General features: G+C 39.9%; 1 protein-coding gene across 1 annotated transcript in view; it reads left to right on the top strand.

The window, feature by feature from the left end:
- The first annotated feature begins 7,043 nt into the window (after positions 1-7,043).
- The window catches only part of ARSB (arylsulfatase B), a 176,065-nt gene continuing 159,673 nt past the window's right edge, over positions 7,044-23,435 (top strand). Inside the window, exon 1 of the mRNA XM_068535554.1 lies at positions 7,044-7,552. Coding sequence (XP_068391655.1) covers positions 7,235-7,552 — 318 coding nt within the window. The 5' untranslated portion in view covers positions 7,044-7,234. The remainder of the gene's footprint in view (positions 7,553-23,435) is intronic.

Below are 23,435 nucleotides of genomic sequence, written 5' to 3'. Positions count from 1 at the left end.
GCTGTCCACTCTTACCACTAGTATTCAACATAATTTTGGAAGTTTTAGCCACAGCAATCAGAGAAGAAAAAGAAATAAAAGGAATACAAATTGGAAAAGAAGAAGTAAAGCTGTCACTGTTTGCAGATGACATGCTACTATACATAGAGAATCCTAAAGATGCTACCAGAAAACTACTAGAGCTAATCAATGAATCTGGTAAAGTTGCAGGATACAAAATTAATGCACAGAGATCTCTTGCATTCCTATATACTAATGATGAAAAATCTGAAAGACAAATTAAGGAAACACTCCCATTTACCATTGCAACAAAAAGAATAAAATACCTAGGAATAAACCTACCTAGGGAGACAAAAGACCTGTATGCAGAAAACTATAAGACACTGATGAAAGAAATTAAAGATGATACCAACAGATGGAGAGATATACCATGTTCTTGGATTGGAAGAATCAACATTGTGAAAATGACTATACTACCCAAAGCAATCTACAGATTCAATGCAATCCCTATCAAATTACCAATGGCATTTTTTACAGAACTAGAACAAAAAATCTTAAAATTTGTATGGACCCACAAAAGACCCCGAATAGCCAAAGCAGTCTTGAGGGGAAAAAACGGAGCTGGAGGAATCAGACTCCCTGACTTCAGACTATACTATAATGCTACAGTAATCAAGACAATATGGTACTGGCACAAAAACAGAAACATAGATCAATGGAACAAGATAGAAAGCCCAGAGATAAACCCACGCACCTATGGTCAACTAATCTATGACAAAGGAGGTAAGGATATACAATGGAGAAAAGATAGTCTCTTCAATAAGTGGTGCTGGGAAAACTGGAAAGCTACATGTAAAAGAATGAAATTAGAACACTCCCTAATACCATACACAAAAATAAACTCAAAATGGATTAGAGACCTAATGTAAGACCAGACACTATAAAACTCTTAGAGGAAAATATAGGAAGAACACTCTTTGACATAAATCACAGCAAGATCTTTTTTGATCCACCTCCTAGAGTAATGGAAATAAAAACAAAAATAAACAAATGGGACCTAATGAAACTTCATAGCTTTTGCACAGCAAAGGAAACCATAAACAAGACGAAAAGACAACCCTCAGAATGGGAGAAAATATTTGCAAATGAATCAACGGACAAAGGATTAATCTACAAAATATATAAACAGCTCATGCAGCTCAATATGAAAAAAACAAACAACCCAATCCAAAAATGGGCAGAAGACCTAAATAGACATTTCTCCAAAGGAGACATACAGATGACCAAGAGGCACATGAAAAGATGCTCACATCACTCATTATTAGAGAAATGCAAATCAAAACTACAATGAGGTATCACCTCACACCAGTTAGAATGGGCATCACCAGAAAATCTATAAAAAACAAATGCTGGAGAGGGTGTGGAGGAAAGGGAACCCTCTTGCACTGTTGGTGGGAATGTAAATTGATACAGCCACTATGGAGAACAGTATGGAGGTTCCTTAAAAAACTAAAAATAGAATTACCATATGATCCAGCAATTGCACTACTGGGCATATACCCAGAGAAAACCACAATTCAAACAGACACATGCACCCCAATGTTCATTGCAGCACTATTTACAATAGCCAGGTCATGGAAGCAACCTAAATGCCCATCGACAGATGAATGGATAAAGAAGATGTGGTACATATATACAATGGAATACTACTCAGCCATAAAAAGGAACAAAACTGGGTCATTTGTTGAGACGTGGATGGATCTAGAGACTGTCATACAGAGTGAAGTAAGTCAGAAAGAGAAAAACAAATATCGTATATTAACGTATATATGTGGAACCTAGAAAAATGGTACAGATGAACTGGTTTGCAGGGCAGAAATTGAGACACATATGTAGAGAACAAACGTATGGACACCAAGGGGGGAAAGCCGCGGGGGGTGGTGGTGGTGGTGGTGTGATGAATTGGGCGATTAGGATTGACATGTATACACTGATGTGTATAAAATTGATGACTAATAAGAACCTGCTGTATAAAAAAATAAAATTCAAAAATTCAAGAAAAAAATCTGCCTTTTTTTCCCTCTTCTCCAAAGACACAAGATAATTATGATTGTGGGTTTTAAAAGTTCTAATAATTAAAAAAACAAACTCTGTACTTTAAAAAAATTAAAAAAAAATGCTGGAGAGGGTATGGAGAAAAGGGACCCTTCTTGCACTCTTGGTGGGAATGTAAATTGATGCAGCCACTATGGAGAACAGTATGGAAGTTCCTTAAAAAACTAAAAATAGAACTACCATACGACCCAGCAATCCCACTACTGGACATATACCCTGAGAAAACCATAATTCAAAAAGTCATGTACCACTATGTTCATTGCAGCTCTATTTACAATAGCCAGGACATGGAAGCAATCTAAGTGTCCATCGACAGTTGAATGGATAAAGAAGATGTGGCACATATATATACAATGGAACATTACTCAGCCATAAAAAGGAACAAAACTGAGTTATTTGTAGTGACATGGATGGACCTAGAGACTGTCATACAGAGTGAAGTAAGCCTGAAAGAGAAAAATAAATACCGTATGCTAACACATATATATGGAATAAAAAAAAAATGGTTCTGAAGAACCTAGGGGCAGGACAGGAATAAAGACGTAGAGAATGGACTTGAGGACATGGGGAGGGGGAAGGGTAAGCTGGGACAAAGTGAGAGAGTGGCATGGACATATATACACTACCAAATGTAAAATAGATAGCTAGTGGGAAGCCGCATAGCACAGGGAGATCAGCTCGGTGCTTTGTGTCCACCTAGAGGAGTGGGATGGGGAGGGTGGGAGGGAGACGCAAGAGGGAGGCAATATGGGGATATATGTATATGTATAGCTGATTCACTTTGTTATAAAGCAGAAACTAACACACCATTGTAAAGCAATTATATTCCAATAAAGATGTTGAAAAAAAAAGTACAAAACTGATATGAGGAAAAATTTAAAACACTTCTAAAAAACACAAAAGTAGACCTTAATAAATGAAAGATACCCTTTCTTTTTAGATATGGAACTTCATATCATAAAGCTTTCAGTTGTCCCTAAGTTTATAAATTTAATGCAATTCCAATAAAAATACCAATAAACTTTTTTATGGAACTGGACATGTTTATATTAAAGTTTATATAAAAACATTCAGGAATAGTTAGGAAAATATTAAAAATTAAAAGCTCTGAGGAGTCACTGTCCCTATCACTCATTAAAACATACTGTAAAGCCTCTGTAACTGAAATGGTGTGGTACTGAGTCCATGAGTCAACAGGTAGGCCAGTGGAATAGAATAAAGAGCCCAGAAATAGACCCAAGTATATATGGAAATTAAGCATATGATAAAGGTGGCATCTCATATCACTGGGGCAGTGATGGACTTCTTTATTCTCTTTATGAGTGGAGGTAGGATAACCGAGTAACCATTTGGAAAAAGATAAAATTAGATCCCTATCTCACATCATACACAAAAATAAATGCCAATGGATCAGGGATTTAAATGTAAAAACTGAAACCATACAAGTACTAGAAAAAAAAAATATGGGTGAATTTGACTTAAACATTAGTGTAAGGAAAGTCTAACTCAAATCCATATGCAATACAACAAGAAAATATTGATAAACTTGCCTACATAAAAAATAACTTTGGCATGTCATAAAACACTCTAACAAAATATTTGACAATTGACAAACTGGGAGAAAATATCTGTGATATAAATCACAAAGAGGTGATATATCTAATATAGAAAGAACTCTTAAAACTGAGGGGAAAATGATCAAAAACCCAATTGAGAATGACATGGACAATTCAGAAAAATGATGTAAAAATGTCCCTTCAACATATGAAAAGATGTTTAACCTTATTCATAATAAGAGAAATACAAAAAGAAAAACAAACAAAAACTATACTGAGATACCATTTCTCTTATCAGATTGGCAAAAATTAAAAAGCATAGTATTTTTTAATGGCTGGTGATAGTGAAAATTGATACAACCCATACACATATGGAAAAGAGGAAAATAGAATTGGAGGTGTTCACTATGAACTCATGGTTTTATATCTATACATATGTATCTATATAATTGTGTGTGTGTATATATATATATAAATAATGTATGTGTATATGTGTACACATATATCTAGTTTCCATCTTTTTTAAAAATACATATTTATTTATCTTTGGCTGTGTTGGGTCTTCATTGCTGTGTGTGAGCTTTCTCTAGTTGCGGTGAGCAGGGGCTACTCTTTGTTGCGGTGCGTGGGCTTCTCATTGCAGTGGCTTCTCTTGTTGCGGAGCATGGGCTCTGGGTGTGCAGGCCTCAGTAGTTGTGGCACGCAGGCTCAGTAGTTGTGGCTCACGGGCTCTAGAGCGCAGGCTCAGTAGTTGTGGCACACGGGCTTAGTTGCTCCGCGGCATGTGGGATCATCCCAGACCAGGGCTTGAACCCATGTACCTTGCATTGGCAGGCGGATTCTTAACCACTGCGCCACCAGGGAAGTCCTAGTTTCCATCTTTAGTGGGAGGTCCTACAAGCAGTGACAGCCCAGTAACAGTGAGTACACCTATAGCACAGATCTTGGTTTCTAGAAGCCATCCTCCACTAAAAGGAATCAGGGTTCCTTGGAGAAATGGCTGATTCCAGGGTTAGGAAAGGAAAAGTACAAGATGAATCTAGAATATCTTGTTGTATCAAAAAGTAAGGGAGTGCTCAAAGATTAAAGAGGACATGCCAAAAGGATACAAGAGCCAGACTGAAGGGGCTCCCACTGGCCAAATCAGAGGAAAGTTGAGCACTGAAATAAAGTATTATAGCATACTGATTAAAATAATAATCTATGAGTTCAGAGTGATACAAATAAATAAACAAATGGGGAAGAATGCAAAGTTCCTCCTTACAGTAGAAAGACAGCTGATAAATTATAGAAAGAACGATAGAATTAGAAAATCACCATTTGGCAATCATCCTAATATTGACTGAAGCAAGAAGCATTAGTTTTAGCAAGTGCTAAAACCAATAAGCAAAAGTTTTAGGAATAACAGAATACATACATATTCTCAGACTATCTCCCCATAAAATAATGATTAATTACAAGGGGAAAATAGTAACTTTTCAGGGAGAAATGGTGGCTTTAACAAAGTTATCAAATACAAATGCAAATCAACATGTGCCTCTTAACATGAAGCGTTGAGAAGACATCATTTTTGCAGTATTTCTGCTCAAACCCATAATCTGAATCTAATCATTAGGAAACAACAGACTAACTCCATTTCAGAGATTTTACAATAACTAGCCAGTACTGCACATCATGGGTGTTCAATACATAAATAAAAAATAGAATTAATTAGCTTTTTAATTAGCTGATGTGCACATTTCCAGAGCACTATTTGCATAAGCTTTTATTTGAAAATTCAGGACATGGGAAGGCTCAGTGAAAGTTTAGTAGTTTCTGGAGCAGTTGGTCAAAGGAGGAATTGTTCCTGCAGATTAGCAGCCATTGTTCTGGCAATTTGATTTCTATCAGGAAGCCTAAAGAGGAACAGTTACAGAGAGAGGGGCGTGCAAGTGCCACTGTGGAAAATTCTCAGCCCTATAAGATCTCTTACAGGGTCTTTAAATGGAATTTTCAATCCTTAACCTAATGAGAGTCAAACAGCGCTTCAAAATTTTTCTTTTTACTTTAATGCTAAATTAAAATTTTTTTTCCTGTTAAATTTCATTGATTCCACCAGTGGTGAAAAGTGGATGTTACATAAACTAATCTACTTCATACAAAGAAAACAAAAATTATATGTATGTAAGAGGGAAACATTCCACATATTAATAATTTTCAAAAAAAGATAAAATCGTGACCCTTACATATATAAAAATGAATACATGTTAAAGATTTTATTTAACATTAATGAGAAAACGGGTAAGGTGTTAACACCAGTTCAAAGGACAATCCAAGAACCAGATCAGGAATATTAAATAAATGTGTAAGTGGAGGCAAAACTTTTTTCCGCCGGTGGTGAGGATGCCACTCCGCTGGATAGAATTCATTTGCATTTGTATAAACAAGAATTAGTTTCCATCGCTACCGGTTATCTACAGCCTATAAAGTTGTAAAACGATTCCCATGGAATCAGATGCAGATAACGTGAAAGGATGCTGTGCAAAATTTCTTCCCCTACAACTGTTAACAGTTATTGTGTATCTCCAGACACAGAGTAGGCAGAGTCTTGATGACAATGGGAATATACTGGTCATAAGGCTAACTTCAATTCAATGAGCATGTGGCTAAGGGAATTTTTCCTTCCATCCACAGGTTATTTCAGGCAAATTAGATACTATACTTCTTTGGTTCACTACTTGATTCTGGGGGAGCCAGCTCTTAAAGGGCTCATGAACCGGACAAACTAATAAGCTACTCAATGGCCACACAGCACGCCAATCAAGAGCCAGGGCAGCCTAAGTAAAACTGCACCTTCAAAAGGGCACCGTGCAGTCGGGGTGTGTGTCTGACCCCTTTTTGCTAGCGGGGAGAAAATGGCTTCACAGGCGTACGCTATTCTTAAATGAATCGGAAATATGACCCAGACCTCTGCCTCTTCATCGTCCCCCCCACCTGCACGAGGCTGGGTTCTTTTGCTAGAAACAATTCTGCTAGAAATTATTCTTTCACGACCTTTAAAACCTCGTAGCTCAAGATCTGGAGTCGGAACTGGGTTTGGGTTAGCCTCAACCAACTACAAGCTTGTTTATTCTGGAAAAAAAAAAAAAGGCAATAATTGTGATTCCTAGCTGCCAGGGTTGCTCCGAGATTTAAAGAGATGAGGGCTGTGAAATATGCTTTGTAAGCAGTGAAGAGTTAGTACAAAGAACAAATCTGCTCCTCTTTTACGATGCCACGAGGGAAAGCTCTTCGGTGGAAAGATAAGAGATCTTAGCTCCTATCAAGCATCAACGGAGTTTCCACGGAGCACTGCAGCAAGGGCTGCCCGAGTTCTTCTCCGCTGGCTCCTCCCCCACCACACCGGCCCCGGCCCGGGTCAGAGGCGGCGGAGGCTCCGGCGCCGGGCCTCTCCTGCCCGCGGCCTGCTGGGGGTGAAATCCCGTGCCGGGGCGGGGCAGGCCCCGGCCGCCCAGTTCCTGCTTCTATAAGCGGTGCCCGGGTCCCGGGGACGCCACAGGCGCGGGCACCGCGGGCGGCGCAGGATGGGCCCGCGCAGCGCGGCGAGCCTGCCCCGAGGCCCCGGGCCACGGAGGCCGCTCCTCCCCGCCGTCCTTCCGCTGCTGCTGCTGCTGCTGTTGCTGCTGCCGCCACCGGGCTCAGGCGCCGGGGCCGGCCGGCCGCCCCACCTCGTCTTCGTGCTGGCGGACGACCTGGGCTGGAACGACGTGGGCTTCCACGGCTCGGAAATCCGCACGCCGCACCTGGACGCGCTGGCGGCCGGCGGGGTGCTGCTAGACAACTACTACACGCAGCCGCTGTGCACGCCGTCGCGGAGCCAGCTGCTCACCGGCCGCTACCAGGTACGCAGCGCCCCCGGCGGCCCGGCCGGCCCGCGAGCCTCTTAGAAGTGGGCCCCGAGCCCTGGGCGGGTGCCGGCCAGCCGGAATCGGTTCCCCGAACCGGGTCCCAAAGAGGCGGCTTCTGGCCCTAGCAGCGCTGTCCTTGCTTCTCTCAGGCCCGCAGCCCGCGGCGGCCTCTGCGCATGCCCGGCTCCAGGGCGCCGCTCATCCCCCGGCGCCCCACCTCTCCGGGTGGTGTTTCTGTCTTCCGTTTTCAAAAGGTCGGGGTGAAGGGGTTTCTGGGCAGTGCCGGATGCGGGGCACTGCGAGTCAGTAGGCTGAAGGTGCGAGTGGACTTTGCCGAGCGGTCTTGAAGTGGGAGGATGGAGAGCGAGCAGGCGGGGCACCCAGGAGTGAAGCAGAGAGAGATGGGGAGCCAGGAAAGCTGGGTGGGGAGGAGCGTTAAAACGAAGGAGAGCCCGCAGTGGGTGCGCTTTCGGTTCCTGTAAACCCAGCGGTCAGAGGTTAGGACTGCCCGACCAAAGATTAATTTTTCCAAGTTCTCAGCAGCCCTGGAATGAAAACCAAGTTGATTTTTCTTGGGCTGCTGACTTTCCCTTCAGATGTAACCTGTATTGAACGCCTCTGAGCATTTTCATTATCTCTTTTTAAACTTCTCTGTAGTTAACAGAGTAAAGTATATTTGTAGAGAGCACGCATACATTAGATAACGAAGAATATAAAGAACATTTGCATAGTGCTTTACTGTTTTTAAAGTTAATTCTTGAAACAGCCTGTGAGGTAGCTGTTATTTTTAATCCCCTTTTACACATTAGGCAGTAAACCTGTAGAGGTTCAATGACATGTTAAGAATTATTAATTGAAAAATGTGCACAATGTAAGAGTTGTGAATTAAATTTTATTTAGAGCAAAATGAGGGCTATAGCCTGGGAGACAGCATTTCAGATAGCTCCGAGAAACTGCTCCAAAGAGGTAGGGGGGAAGGTCAGTGTTACATATGATTTTAGTGAAGGGGGAGCGTGCAGTCAAGCACACGTTTTGGCGGAGGCTTGCTGCTAGTCACGAGGAGCAGGTGTCACCATTAATGATTTTAGTGCTTTTCTAGATATGAGGAGGTGCAAGAATTGGGCTGATAAAACCTTCTCCTGAAAATATCTATCTGAAGGCCTGTCCTGCCAGTTTTTCCCAGAGCACAGTGCCTTGCTCCTGATTTCCACCCTGAACTCCTTTCGGAGGGGGGTTGAAGGTCAGCGGCTGCAGTGGCCAGTGGCTTAGTCCTTGTAGAGGCAGATGGCAAGTGCCAGTTTTTAGTTGGCAGTATCACACAGCTAGAAAGTGGTAAAACCGGGTTTTGTGCCTTTCCTGCATCCACTAGTCATCTCAGGCCTCTAAAATTGGACTCTTTTTTTTTTTTCTTAATCTGAATAAGATTGACATTTTGTGATTATGACCATGTTAAATATACAATAAACAGGTAGTGTTTGTATGTACTGTTTATTCAACAGCCATACTTTGGGCCCTTACTGTGAAAGTCACAGGGATGTGCCTGAACCTTGCCCTCCCAAATCTGTGTTCATGTAGCCTTTCAGATCAACCCTAGCCTCATGTTGTCCTGAGATCAAGGGAAGGGAGGGTTCACTTGCAATAAAGATTTGCACAGTGGTCTGAAGACTTTTAGAAACAGAAATGATAGAGTTTTACTATGGACTGAAAAGTAAGTCAAGGTTTGCAGTAGAGGTAAAGGATGGTTCCCTTCACCATCAGCCCTAAGTACTTTCTGCAATTCTAACTGGCTGCTACGTGGAATCAGGAATCTCTGCTCTGATGCAAATGTCACACTGGACACTTTGTAGGAGTAAAAGAGCATCTGAATAAAGAAGGGAAAAGAGGGAAGACAGGGTCTGCCCAAATGGTTCTGCATTTGATCTGAAGTAAGAGAACTGAACTCAAATTGCAGAAGAATGGGAGGGCCATTCATTTCTCCAACTTCCTCCCTTCCAACAGCCTTGAACAGGAAAGCAAATACCACACTTCAAAAACTTGTTCGGACTGCTTTTGCCTCCGAACATCCCCCCTGATCAGTCACCAACATCCCATCATGGGAAGAAACAAAACAAAACAAAAAAACGAGTATTTAGAGTACCCTGAGGTTAAGAAGTGAAGGAAAGGTAGAGGCTAATCAGTGTAGCCTCCCCAAACATTTTGCTTGGCTTTTCTCCCCTGTTTTATTCTGTTTGAGTTCAAGAGACTCAATTAGAAATTATCTTTGGCTAGCAAGCATCCTCTTTTAAAAGAGTCAGTATTTCTAGGAGAGCCAAGGAGCCTCACTGGCCTCAGATACTATATTCTGGTACCATTCTAAGCATTTTACATGTATTAGTTCATTTAACTCTTCCAGCAACCAGATGAAGTAGGTACTACTATTATCATCCCTATTTGATAACAAAGAAACTGAGGAAGGGGTTAAGAAGCTTGCCCAGGGTCACAGGGCTGGTAAGTTGTGGGTCAGGATTTGAACCAGGCAGTAGCTCTATAACCACTGCACTACATTGCCTACTCAGAATTATTAAAAACATCATCGCAAGAGCTGCTTCGGATTTACTAACTAATCTCTCTTATTTTTTGACATATAGGTCATTCCTAAACATCTCGATGAAAAAAATTAACCCATTAGATTTCAAGTTAGGAGTTCCTTATGTTAAATGTAAAGTGAAAATGGGGAGAGAGGTTTCATTTCAAAATGAGTCATGTGTTGTGCATAATTTTAGACAATAAAATGAGGAAATTTGTTGACCATTTCAAAATTAGGTACTTGAAAGAACTGCTTAATAGTCGTATCTGTGAACCTAACAATCATGCTTTAATAGAGGTGCCACCTTCCTCAATCATCTAACTTTAGATTAGGAGTGCGCAAAGTGATAAACAAGTTTTGACTGATTGAACTTTGTATTCCCAATAAATGCTGAATTTTAGGTTTTTAGCTTATAAGAGTATTTAGTGAAGAGGACCAGTTAAGAGTTGTGAGATGTGGGTTTCAGTCTTTGCCATGTCAGCCTTCAGACCCTGACCTCGAAGGACATCATTTTCCATGTGTGTAAAATACGGGAGTTGGGCTGAACTCTAAGGCTCTTTCTAGCTGTACATTTTTTTGACTCTATGTTTCCTGTGTCCACTAGAGCAAGTTTCTAACTTGGCAAAAGCACATTATCTACCCACTATCTCCATCTACTGGTAGAAAGAGAGATTAATCTTGCCCAACACTGCCTTACAAGTTGCAGGAGCTGCTTGCTGCGCGGCTAGGAACTTGTTTAAAAAGGAACGTGAATTCAACCTTTTATATTGAGACATTTAATTGTTCCGAATCCTCACATTTGAACCTTTTAAAACTTGCATACTTTGGTGAAAAATTCATAGAGTTTAGATGGAGGGGAGAGGGAAATTAATCAGTAGATGAGCTAAGTAGTTACTGGTAATCCAGGAACTAAAATTCAGGTCTCTATATACTTACGTTAGTTTTCTTCCCACAGCCTTATGACTCATTCATTCACTATTTTAAAAATCTTTTATAAAATCTATATTTTATTTACATTTTGAATAGGAAATCCATTCACATGGTTTAAAAACTCAAAAGTTTCAAAATCTCTCCCTATGCACAGGTGTGCACACACACACACACATACACACACACATACACATTCTGTTCCTTAGGCATCCAGTTACCTATCTTTGGAGGCAAACAACACTATGTAAATTGTATATATCCTTCCAAAAGTATTTTATGCATATACAAGCAAATATATATGTAGATATTCCTCCCTCTCCTTTGATTTGAATGGTAGCATACTCTTTTTTTTGGCGGGGGGGGGGGTTCTTTTTTTTTCAATTTCATTGATATGTAATTGACCTACAGCACTGTATAAGTTTAAAGTGTACAGCATAATGACTTGATGAACCTGCACTATGAAATGATGACCACAATAAGTTTAGTGAACATCCATCATCTCATAAAAAATAAAAGAAAAAATTTTTCCTGTGATGAGAACGCTGAGGGTTCACTCTTTTAACAACTCTCATATATAACATGCAACAGTGTTAATTGTATTTATCATGTTGTACATTACTTCCTTAGTATTTATCTTATAACTGGAAGTTTGTACCTTTTGACTACCTTCATCCAATCTATCCTCCCCCCCACCACCTCTGCTAACCACAAGTCTGATCTCGATTTCTGTGTACGTTTGGTTGTTGGAGTATAACTGACCTATAACACTATGTTAGTTCCTAGTATACAGCATAGTGATTCCCTATTTCTACAAATTCCAAAATGATCAGAATGGTAGCACACTCTTCACAGTGTTTTGTACCTCGTTTTTTTTTTAAACTTAACATTTGAAATAATTTCATATTGTTACATAAAGAGCATCCTCATTAGTTTTTATGGCTGTATAATATTTTGTTAGATGGATATATCATAATTTATTTAACTAGTCACATAATGATGGACATGCAGGTTGTTTCCAGCCTTTCGATATATCAGAGAATGCTGAAGTCAATACCTTGTATCTATGTCATTTTGCACATGTTTGAATATATATCTGTAGGGTAAATTCTTAGAAAAGGAATTTTCTGGGTTTAAGTGTAGAGGCATTTGTAATTTTGATAAATATTGCAAAATTGTACTTCAGTAGGTTGTATCAATCTACATTCTTACCAGCAATATATGATATGCTTATTTCCCTATATATGTATTTTTAAGTTATATTTCACATGCCATAAGATTAATCATTTTAAATATATGTCATTCGTTTTTCATATATCCACAAGGTGGTGCAACCATCACCACTGTCTAGTTTCAGAACATTTCCATCACCCCAGATGAAACCCATTAGCAGTTCCTCCCCATTCTCCTCTTGCCCTAGTTCCTGGCAGCCACTGATCTACTTCCTATCTCTATGGATTTGCCTATTTTGGACATTTCATATAAAATGGACTCATACAATAGATGTCCTTTCATCCATGTTATAATATGTATTATTCCTTTTCATGGCTGAATAATATCCCATTGTGTGAAAATACCAACATTTTATTTATCTGTTCATCAGTTGATGGACATTGGATTGTTCCACTTTTTGTCTATTATGAATAATGCCACTGTGAACATCCATGTAGAAGTTTTGTATGAACATATATGTATTTTTTTCTGTTTTCTAGGGTATATACTTAGGAGTAGAATGCTAGATCATATGGCAACTCTATGTTTAACTTTTTGAGGGACTGCCAAACTGTTTCCATAGCAGCTGTACCATTTTACATTCCCACCAACAATGTATGTGGGTTCTAATTTCCCCACCTCCTTGCCAACACTTTGTATATTCTGGATACTAAACCCTTTTCAGATATATGATTTGTGAGTATTTTTATCCTTATGTTTATCCTATGCCAGTACTACATTGTCTCTGTTAGGACAGAGTTAGGACAGTTGTGTAAGAGTACAAACTTGCAACACATAGCAAAAAAGGGATTGTGAGTTCGTGTCCCACCTGGGGAACCAAAAAAATAAAAAATAAAAAACACATATAATAAAGATGTTTATAAGAGTGGGAGAATAAATAAAAATCCTTCAGTTTTTCTAATAGAATTTGTATACCCCTTTTAGTTCAAACAAAAGACTTGAAAATACTGAATTTCCTTATTCTTACAAATTGACTTTATTCAGCACAAAATGTTCATTACACCTCTGCACTCCTAGTTCACATTTTAAGCGTGGTTGTCTGTTCTCAGGTCCGGCTTCTCCATGAGATTGCCTCGCTTGTCTCTGACCTGGAGAAGCACCTGGTGTTGGGCAGCTAAATGAATGAATGTGCTAAGCACTTTAACACCTGTGCGTTTCCTGAAAGAGCTCACTGTCTTAACTGCTTAGGGTTGGCAGGTCATTTCTAGCGCCCTGGCTTCTTTTTTAAGAAATTAAAAAGGTGAAAGGGTAACAAAACTGGTAGGCCTTAGTAGAAACACTTCCTTCCGGGAAAAAAAAAGAGTAAAGTAACTTTGGTCCTCACCTGGGAACGTTCTTACCTTGGGACCTGAGGGGGCCACTCCACCAGAGCTCTGAAACCATGGCAGAGGATAGAAGCAATGAAAGATGACGCCAAGGTTTCATTCTTAAGGGACCCACGCCACATTTCTCTGAATCACGTTGATAAACGGACAAGACACTTTCACGCCTTTTCACTCACACCTGAAGCAGAACCTTGAACAGGAAATCTAGGAAGGAGGCTGTGTGGGAGCATTGTGGGTAATTTTTGACTTTTGCTTCAAGTTTGCTTGAAGAACGTGAGCAGGGAAAACCCACGGCTGCAGGCAGAATAGGGCATTGCATACTGTGGCGTGAAAGAGGAAGCAGTTCTGCCTGGGGATGCCCTCACCTCCCTGCTGCTTTTTCTCATTGCCTTCAGTATCCTGCCTGCCCATTCTTTATCAGCCCTCCAAGTGCTTGCCTCTCAGTGTCTCTTGTCCCTGGTTACCTCTCCCCGGACTCTAAGATTAGAAGTGGGGCAAAGAGGAGTCAAGAGTTGGAAGAAAGGGGCGAGTCTTGGGGAAAGATGTAGTCATTAGGAGTGTTCATACGACTTCCTGGCAGAGGCATCCAAGGAGTGAGTGATAAGAGGAGCATGTAGTCCAGAGGCCGTAGGTGCCTCCAAAGATAAAGAACTTGCTGGTCTTTATTCCTGTGCTCATTTAAGAGGAGAAGTAAAGGATGCATCAGCTCCGTACTGATAAGCAAGATGGCCACCTGCTAAAACACATCAGGGTTTTAACGCAGGGAGCCCTGGGGATGACTTGCTCTGATGGGTCTTCTGTTTTGCTGAAGCCAGGTGTCCTTCCTAAGCCTAGCCAGAGCCCAGAAGCATTTTCCCAAAACGGAAGGGGCAGCTGGAGGCCTTAGTCTGCAAGTGTTGAAGATACTAAAAAAAAAAAAAAAAAAAAATCTGATCTTTACCTTTTTACTTCCCAAGTAACTGGAAAAGGGAAATAAGGAAATAAGTTTGGGGTTGAGTGGAATATGACCCATTGACTTATGGGATTTTTTGGTTGATTGACATTTGAGGTTTGTTATTCCAAGAATCACTTTGAGCATAAGCTTTTTCTGTCTGGTAACTCTGTTTTTGTTCCCTTAAGCATATCACTTTTCTAAAAAGTCTTTTTCCTCCATATTTTCCTTCCTTTTCATTTTGGGCTTTTGGTTGGATTTATAATTTCAACAGAGGAAGGCACAAAAACAGTTTTTGCCTTGTTTATTCCTTTTACAAACAACATCCCTTTGTGGTTTAGTCACATTTACACTCTTTGCTAATCAACACCAAAATAAATAGACCTTTAAAACTGTTAGTGATACCAGCCAGTTCTGCAGCCTGAGTTCTGAAGGACCAGGCCAGATGGCAAAGCCAGGCCCCTAACACACATAATGTGTGTTCTGTAGCTCTTGGCTTCAGCAGTATGGGCAGCTGACGGCTTTCTAGAAGGCTTAGGGGGAAGGGAGCAGATTCTCCACTATCCATTTGTTCTGTGGGGCATCTCCGGGAATAAACCCTAAGGTGGCCTGAGTGGTACTTGACCATGGTTAAAACCTGTAGTGTTCTGGCCCAGGCCCAGGCTGGCAGTTCCGAACTCCTGGCCAGCCACCAGCATGTTCTGTGATTGTGTTCTGGTCATGAAGCTTCCCTCTAGGCTTTCTGGTGTATAAAGTGGAATAGTAGAGCTGCCTGTTTTTCTGGTTTTTCAAGTATTGCAGGAGGAGGTATTGCACAAATACATGGTTGCAATGAGTTCATCTTGCACAGGTCAGACTGACAGGATAGAATCTTCCTCTGTTCACCTGGATGTTATCTCAACATTATTGAGGTTTGGAGAGAAATAGCATCCATTGCCATGTATGTAGCAGTGGGTCACCTGGCCCCTGGGAGAGTTTATTGTAAGTGTAGCTGAAATAAAGAGGTTCTGATGTGGGAGCCATCCTCCTCCTCCCCCCTCCAGGAGAGTGGTTTTTTCTTTTATGCTCATGAGACCACTCTGATAGTATATTCCAGGTCCACAGGGGACAGAATAACTTACAGGATCAAATAAATTTTTACATGCAACAAACCATGTAAACAAGGATTTCTCATCAGTTTTTGCCTTTGTGGAGGGAATCCTTGACAGTCAAGTAAAATCTTAGGAGAAGCTGTTTTTCAAAGATTTGGTTTAGTGAAGAAGAGATAGCTACATGTGGAAGAAAGAGAGTAGCCCCTTTGGACTTTCATATATTATCTATAGGACCTCTCCATTCAACACCTACTCTCCAAACACTGAAGATGGATGTTAGAATGAAATTGTTTTAGATGCTGTTGGGTTGCCAAAGTGACGCTTATTTTTTCTTTTGATTCTTCTTGGTGCCTTGTTACCATCCTTTCCCATGAAGCATGGTGTGGCTCTCCAGTTCTGTGCTAAACTCAAGTGCTGGGCTGGAACCAGCTCTGCATTCGCCTGTTTACTGCTTCTCTACACACTACAGTTTCCTTACTTCAAACAGTGTTTGAACAGACCAAAAACATGTTTTTGGCCATCATCCAGACTTTGGCTTCCCTTCCCCCAGTAGTGCCATAAAAACGTTCTGTCGAATAAATTCTCAGGAACTGAAAAGAATGTTCCCTACTCTGTATGATTGCAGGTAATAGAGGCAGGCTTCAGCTGACCACCTGGTGTGGTGCCCATGTGGCCTCGGAAAAGTGAATCACACAGCATCCCTTGGCAGTGCTTTAGAGTGATCGGAGATCATTCTCTGCACGTGATGGATGAGCTTTCCATTTAAAGAAATTTGCACATAACGTTTATTTCCACTGGGTCTTTTGAACTCCATAAAGTATTATCCTTCTTTATCCTCTGCTGTTGCCAATTAGTATATATTATGAAGTTTTTGAACCCAGGATTAATTTTCTATTGAGTAAACTTCTAGCGTTAACCGTGGACAGAATCCTTCTATTATCTGAGGGATGTGGGTGTGTGTGCGTGTGTATGTTTAGAGAGCAATGTTTCCCTTTGCCAGCCTGGGTATTGTAACATCCTTATTATTCAGGATCCTTGCTGGAAAAAGATGGCACATTCAAATTAGGATAATTTAAGGAGGATTTATTTGCAAAGGGACTATTTGAAAAGGTATGAATGCGTGGGGGAAACACAAGGCATAGCGTATAACCCACTGGAGCTGTTACTACCCCTAGACCAGGGGGAAGAAAGGAAAGAGGAGTGACCAGAACCTAGAAACAGAGTCCTGTAAAGAAGGCCGCCTTTGGGATGGCCTGCAGGATACGGACAGCCTGGCAGCTCAGGGCCACTCACCTCTTCCCTCCTTCCAATCCCAGTCTGGGCTCCCCATTGGCTGAACCCAGTCAGAACCAGAAGGTGCAGGAGCCCTTTGATTTGGCCCCAGTAGGTCAACTTCCCAGGCTGGAGACAGCACAGAAGGCAGATTGGGGATTTGGAGGGCAAATGAAGGGTATCTGGCATATACCCCAATGAAGGTGTCCAATTATTTCTAGGCAAGGTATAAAAATCTCAATAGAAAACTTAAACTCACTTTTATTTTTAAACAGCTTTATTGAGGTATAATTGACATGCAATAAACTACACGTATTTCAAGTATACAATTTGATAAGTTTTGATATGTATATGCCTGTGAAGCTGTTACCACATAATCAAGATAGCGAACATATTATCACCTTCAAAATAAACCCACTTTAATTTAACATTTAAGATATTCCACATGGTTCTTTTAGGAGGGCATGGAAAGGTATCGTGAAATCAAGCAATAGCAGGGACAATTCCAAAGGTATTGGCTCTGGACAGACACACCAAAAAATGAAATTCAAGGCAATGTCAAAGCTTACGAGAGAACTATTTAATAGTAAGTAGCTTATAATAAATTAAAAAGAAAAGATGGTGAGTTTGAAGGGTTTTTGTTTTGTTTTTGTGTTTACTTTGTATCTGTTTATTGCCATGAATTTAAAACAAAACGAGGCAAAAATCTGTCTGGTTTGAGTAGTCAATATTTGAATCTGAGAAGATCAGCGATAAATCAGTATTTAATAGCACCAGCAGAACTATCGATTAGAACCAGCATACATGTCACTTGATGTTCATATGCACCACATCCCACTCCAGGGGGCAGGCCCAGGCTTAGGTGCATGTTCTGTATAATGCCACCCCATCTCCTCAAGAAAGTGTATTGAGATGTAGGTGAGAGGGCGTGATGTGTTACTGATGACAATGCTTACAGTATTACCATGACAGTTGCTGAGTGTTTAGTGTACGCTTAGTGAAAGAGCCGGGATAGGATTTAATTCTCTGAGCTTCGGACTATTATGCTTTAAATTATAAAAGCAAGTAAATCATTTGCAAACACATTTTGTTTTTACCATTTATTAATAATTGCTTGCTACCCACCTGACAGCTGATGGAGGCGCCAGAGAGTCATGGCTGGGTTGAGAACTGGCACTGTCAACCTTTGGTGTCCCGAGAGCCCCGTTTATTCTAGGGAAATCAGGAGCGCCCAGTGAGTGCTAGGGAAAGCTGGTGTCGGTAAAGAATTAAATGTGAGACTCCACCCCACTTCCTACAGAGAAGAGCCACCTCCCTGGCTAAGCAAGGACAAGGGATCGGTGCAGGGGGAGAGGGGTAACATTGTAGAGAAGGGAGGGTCTGGTAGGCAATGAGGGAAGCCACCAAGGACCCCCCTTGTGCACCAGCAGTGGGTGCAGTATCAACCCTCAGCACAGGAGCTGTGACAAGGGCCACACCGGTTTCCATGCGGCCTTCAAACTTACCTAGCAAGTTCAGGCCCTTTGCATTCTTATTCCTTATGCCTAGATTGCTCTGCCCCAAATTTTTGCAAGGCTCTCTCTTACTCTCTTATTTTATTCAGATTTCTGCTCAAGTATCTCCTCCTCAAAGAAGCTTTCTTTTGCCATCCTCTCTAAAGAGTCGCCTGTCACTATCTCCCTCTCTATTTTCCTCATAACAATGATCACTGTCAGACATAACATCCTTCGCAAACTTTTTGGTTTTAGGACCTCTGTACATGCTTAAAAATTGAAGACCCCATAGAGCTTAGGTTTGTGTGGTTATACCTTTCAAAATTTACAATGTCAGAAATTAAAATAGAAATTTTAAAATATTTTTATTCATCGAAAAATAGCAATAATAATTCCATTACATATTAATGTAAATAACTTGGGGAAAATAACTGTATTTTCCAAAACAAGAGAATTACACTAGAAGAGTGACATGGTTTTATACTTTTTTAATTTAATTTTTTTTTATACAGCAGGTTCTTATTAGTCATCCATTTTATACATATTAGTGTATACATGTCAATCCCCATCTCCCAATTCATCACACCACCACCCCGAACCCCCCGCAGCTTTCCCCTCTTGGTGTCCATACGTTTGTTCTCTACATCTGTGTCTCTATTTCTGCATTGCAAACTGGTTCATCTGTACCATTTTTCTACATTCCACATATATGCGGTAATATACGATATTTGTTTTTCTCTTTCTGACTTACTTCACTCTTATTTCACAGTCTCTAGGTCCATCCACGTCTCTATAAATGACCCAATTTCATTCCTTTTTATGGCTGAGTAATATTCCATTGTGTATATGTACCACAACTTCTTTATCCATTCATCTGTCAACGGGCATTTAGGTTGCTTCCATGTCCTGGCTATTGTAAATAGTGCTGCAATGAATATTGGGGTGCATGTGTCTTTTTGAATTATGGTTTTCTCTGGGTATATGACCAGTACTGGGATTGCTGGGTGATATGGTAATTTTATTTTTAGTTTTTTAAGGACCCTCCATACTGTTCTCCATAGTGGCTGTATCAATTTACATTCCCACCAACAGTGCAAGAGGGTTCCCTTTTCTCCACACCATCCCCAGCATTTGTTGTTTGTGGATTTTCTGATGATGCCCATTCTAACCAGTATGAGGTGATACCTCATTGTAGTTTTGATTTGCATTTCTCTAATAATTAGTGAGCACATGAGCAGCTTTTCATGTGCCTCTTGGCCATCTGTATGTCTTCTTTGGAGAAATGTCTATTTAGGTCTTCGGCCCATTTTTTGATTGGGTTGTTTGTTTTTTTAATTGAGCTGCATGAGCTGTTTATATATTTTGGAGAGTAATCCTTTGTCCGTTGATTCATTTGCAAATATTTTCTCCCATTTTGAGGGTTGTCTTTTCGTCTTGTTTACAGTTTCCTTTGCTGTGCAAAAGCTCTTAAGTTTCATTAGGTCCCATTTGTTTATTTTTATTTCCATTACTCTAGGAGGTGGGTCAAAAAAGATCTTACTGTGATTTATGTCAAAGAGTGTTTTTCCTATGTTTTCCTCGAAGAGTTTTATAGAGTCCAGTCTTACATTTAGGTCTTTAATCCACTTTGAGTTTATTTTTGTGTACGGTGTTAGGGAGTGTTCTAATTTCATTCTTTTACATGTAGCTGTCCAGTTTTCCCAGCACCACTTATTGAAGAGACTGTCTTTTCTCCATTGTATATCCTTGCCTCCTTTGTCATAGATTAGTTGACCATAGGTGCGTAGGTTTATCTCTGGGCTTTCTATCCTATTCCATTGATCTATATTTCTGTTTTTGTGCCAGTACCATATTCTCTTGATTACTGTAGCTTTGTAGTATAGTCTGAAGTCAGGGAGTCAGATTCCTCCAGGTCCGTGTTTTTCCCTCAAGATTGCTTTGTCTATTTGGGGTCTTTTGTGTCCCCATACAAATTTTAAGATTTTTTGTTCTAGTTCTGTAAAAAATGCCATTGGTAATTTGATAGGGATTGCAGTGAATCTGTAGATTGCTTTGTGTAGTATAGTCGTTTTCACAATATTGATTTTTCCAATCCAAGAACATGGTATTTCTCTTCATCTGTTTGTGTCATCTTTGATTTCTTTCATCAGTGTCTTATACTTTTCTGAGTACAGGTCTTTTACCTCCTTAGGTAGGTTTATTCCTAGGTATTTATTCTTTTTGTTGCAGTGGTGAATGGGATTGTTTCCTTAATTTGTCTTTCTGATCTTTTGTTGTTAGTGTATAGTAATGGAAGAGATTTCTGTGCATTAATTGTGTATCCTGCAACTTTACCAAATTCATTGATTAGCTCTAGTAATTTTCTCATGGCATCTTTAGGATTATCTATATATAGTATCAAGTCATCTGGAAACAGTGACAGTTTTACTTCTTCTTTTCCAATTTGTATTCCTTTTCTTTCTTTTTCTTCTCTGATTGCTGTGGCTAGGAATTCCAAAACTATGTTAAATAATAGTGGTGAGAGTGGACATCCTTGTCTTGTTCCTGATCTTGGAGGAAATGCTTTCAGTTTTTCACCATTGAGAATGATGTTTGCTGTGGGTTTGTCATATATGACCTTTATTATGTTGAGGTAGGTTCCCTCTATGCCCACATTCTGGAGAGTTTTTATCATAAATAGGTGTTGAATTTTGTCAAAAGCTTTTTCTGCATCTATTGAGATGACCGTATGGTTTTTAGTCTTCAATTTGTTAATATGGTGTATCACATTGATTGATTTGCATATATTGAAGAATCCTTGCATGCCTGGGATAAATCCCACTTGATCATGGTGTATGATCCTTTTAATGCGTTATTGGATTCTGTTTGCTAGTACTCTGTTGAGGATTTTTGCATCTATATTCATCAGTGATACTGATCTGTAATTTTCTTTTTTTGTAGTATCTTTGTCTGGTTTTGGTATCAGGGTGATGGTGGCCTCATAGAATGAGTTTGGGAGTGTTCCTTCCTCCACTATTTTTTGGAAGAGTTTGAGAAGGATGGGTGTTAGCTCTTCTCTAACTGTTTGATAGAATTCACCTGTGAAGCCATCTGGTCCTGGACTTTTGTTTGTTGGAAGATTTTTAATCACAGTTTCAGTTTCATTACTTGCAATTGGTCTGTTCCTGTTTTCTATTTCTTCCTGGTTCAGTCTCAGAAGGCTGTGCTTTTCTAAGAATTTGTCCATTTCTTCCAGGTTGTCCATTTTATTGGCATAGAGTTGCTTGTAGTAGTCTCTTAGGATGCTTTGTATTTCTGCGATGTCCATTGTAACTTCTCTTTTTTATTTCTAATTTTATTGATTTGAGTCCTCTCCGTCTTTTTCTTGATGAGTCTGGATAAAGGTTTACCAATTTTGTTTATCTTTTCAAAGAACCAGCTTTTAGTTTTATTGATCTTTACTGTTGTTTTCTTTGTTTCTATTTCATTTATTTCTGCTCTGATCTTTGTGATTTCTTTCCTTCTGCTGACTTTGGGTTTTGTTTGGTCTTCTTTCTCTACTTCCTTTAGGTGTAAGGTTGGATTGTTTACTGGAGATTTTTCTTGTTTATTGAGGTAGGATTGTATTGCTCTAGATTTCCCTCATAGAACTGCTTTTGCTGTATCCCATAAGTTTACGATCGTTGTGGTTTCATTGTCATTTGTCTCTAGGTATTTTTTATTTCCTCAGCCATCTCTTGGTTATTTAGTAGCGTATTGTTTAGCCTCCATGTGTTTGTGTTTTTTACGGGTTTTTCCCTGTAATTGATTTCTAATCTTATAGCGTTGTGGTCAGAAAAGGTGCTTGATATGATTTCAATTTTCTTAAATTTACCGAGGCTTGATTTGTGACCCAAGATGTGATCTATCCTGGAGGATGTTCCATGTGCACTAGAGAAGAAAGTGTAATCGGCTGTTTTTGGATGGAATGTCCTATAAATGTCAATTAAATCTACCTGGTCTATTGTGTCATTTAAAGCTTTTGTTTCCTTATTAATATTCTGTCTGGATGATCTGTCCATTGGTGTAAGTGAGGTGTTATTGTGTTACTGTCTATTTCCTCTTTTATAGCTGTTAGCATTTGCCTTATGTATTGAGGTACTCCTATGTTGGGTGCATATATATTTATAATTGTTATATCTTCTTCTTGGATTGATCCCTTGATCATTGTGTAGTGTCCTTCCTTGTCTCTTGTAACATTCTTTATTTTAAAGTCTATTTTATCTGATATGAGTATTGCTACTCCAGCTTTCTTTTGATTTCCATTTGCATGGAATATCTTTTTCCATCCCCTCACTTTCAGTCTGTATGCGTCCCTAGGTCTGAAATGGGTCTCTTGTAGACAGCATATATATGGGTCTTGTTTTTGTATCCATTCAGTGAACCTGTGTCTTTTTGTTGGAACATTTAATCCATTCACATTTAAGGTAATTATCAATTTGTATGTTCGTATTACCATTTTCTTAATTGTTATGGGTTTGTTTTTGTAGGTCCTTTTCTTCTCTTGTGTTTCCCACTTAGAGTAGTTCCTTTAGCATTTGTTGTAGAGCTGGTTTGGTGGTGCTGAATTCTCTTGGCTTTTGCTTGTCTGTAAAGAAATCTTTTGATTTCTTTGTCGAATCTGAATGAGATCCTTGCCGGGTAGAGCAATCTTCGTTGTAGGTTCTTCCCTTTCATCACTTTAAATATATCGTGCCACTCCCTTCTGACTTGTAGCGTTTCTGCTGAGAAATCAGCTGTTAACCTTATGGGATTCCCTTGTATGTTATTTGTCATTTGTCCCTTGTTGCTTTCAATAATTTTTCTTTGTCTTTAATTCTTGTCAATTTGATTACTATGTGTCTTGGCGTGTTTCTCCTTGGATTTATCCTGCCTGGGACTCTGCGCTTCCTGGACTTGGGTGGCTATTTCCTTTCCCATGTTAGGGAAGTTTTTGACTATAATCTCTTCAAATATTTTCTCGGGTCCTTTCTCTCTCTCTTCTCTTTGTGGGGCCCCTATAATGCAAATGTTGGTGCGTT

Source organism: Eschrichtius robustus, chromosome 2 (assembly GCF_028021215.1).
Source record: "Eschrichtius robustus isolate mEscRob2 chromosome 2, mEscRob2.pri, whole genome shotgun sequence".
Lineage (NCBI taxonomy): Eukaryota > Metazoa > Chordata > Mammalia > Artiodactyla > Eschrichtiidae > Eschrichtius > Eschrichtius robustus.
The sequence above is the reverse complement of the archived record's forward strand: the minus strand, read 5'-3'. Positions and strand labels throughout refer to the sequence as shown.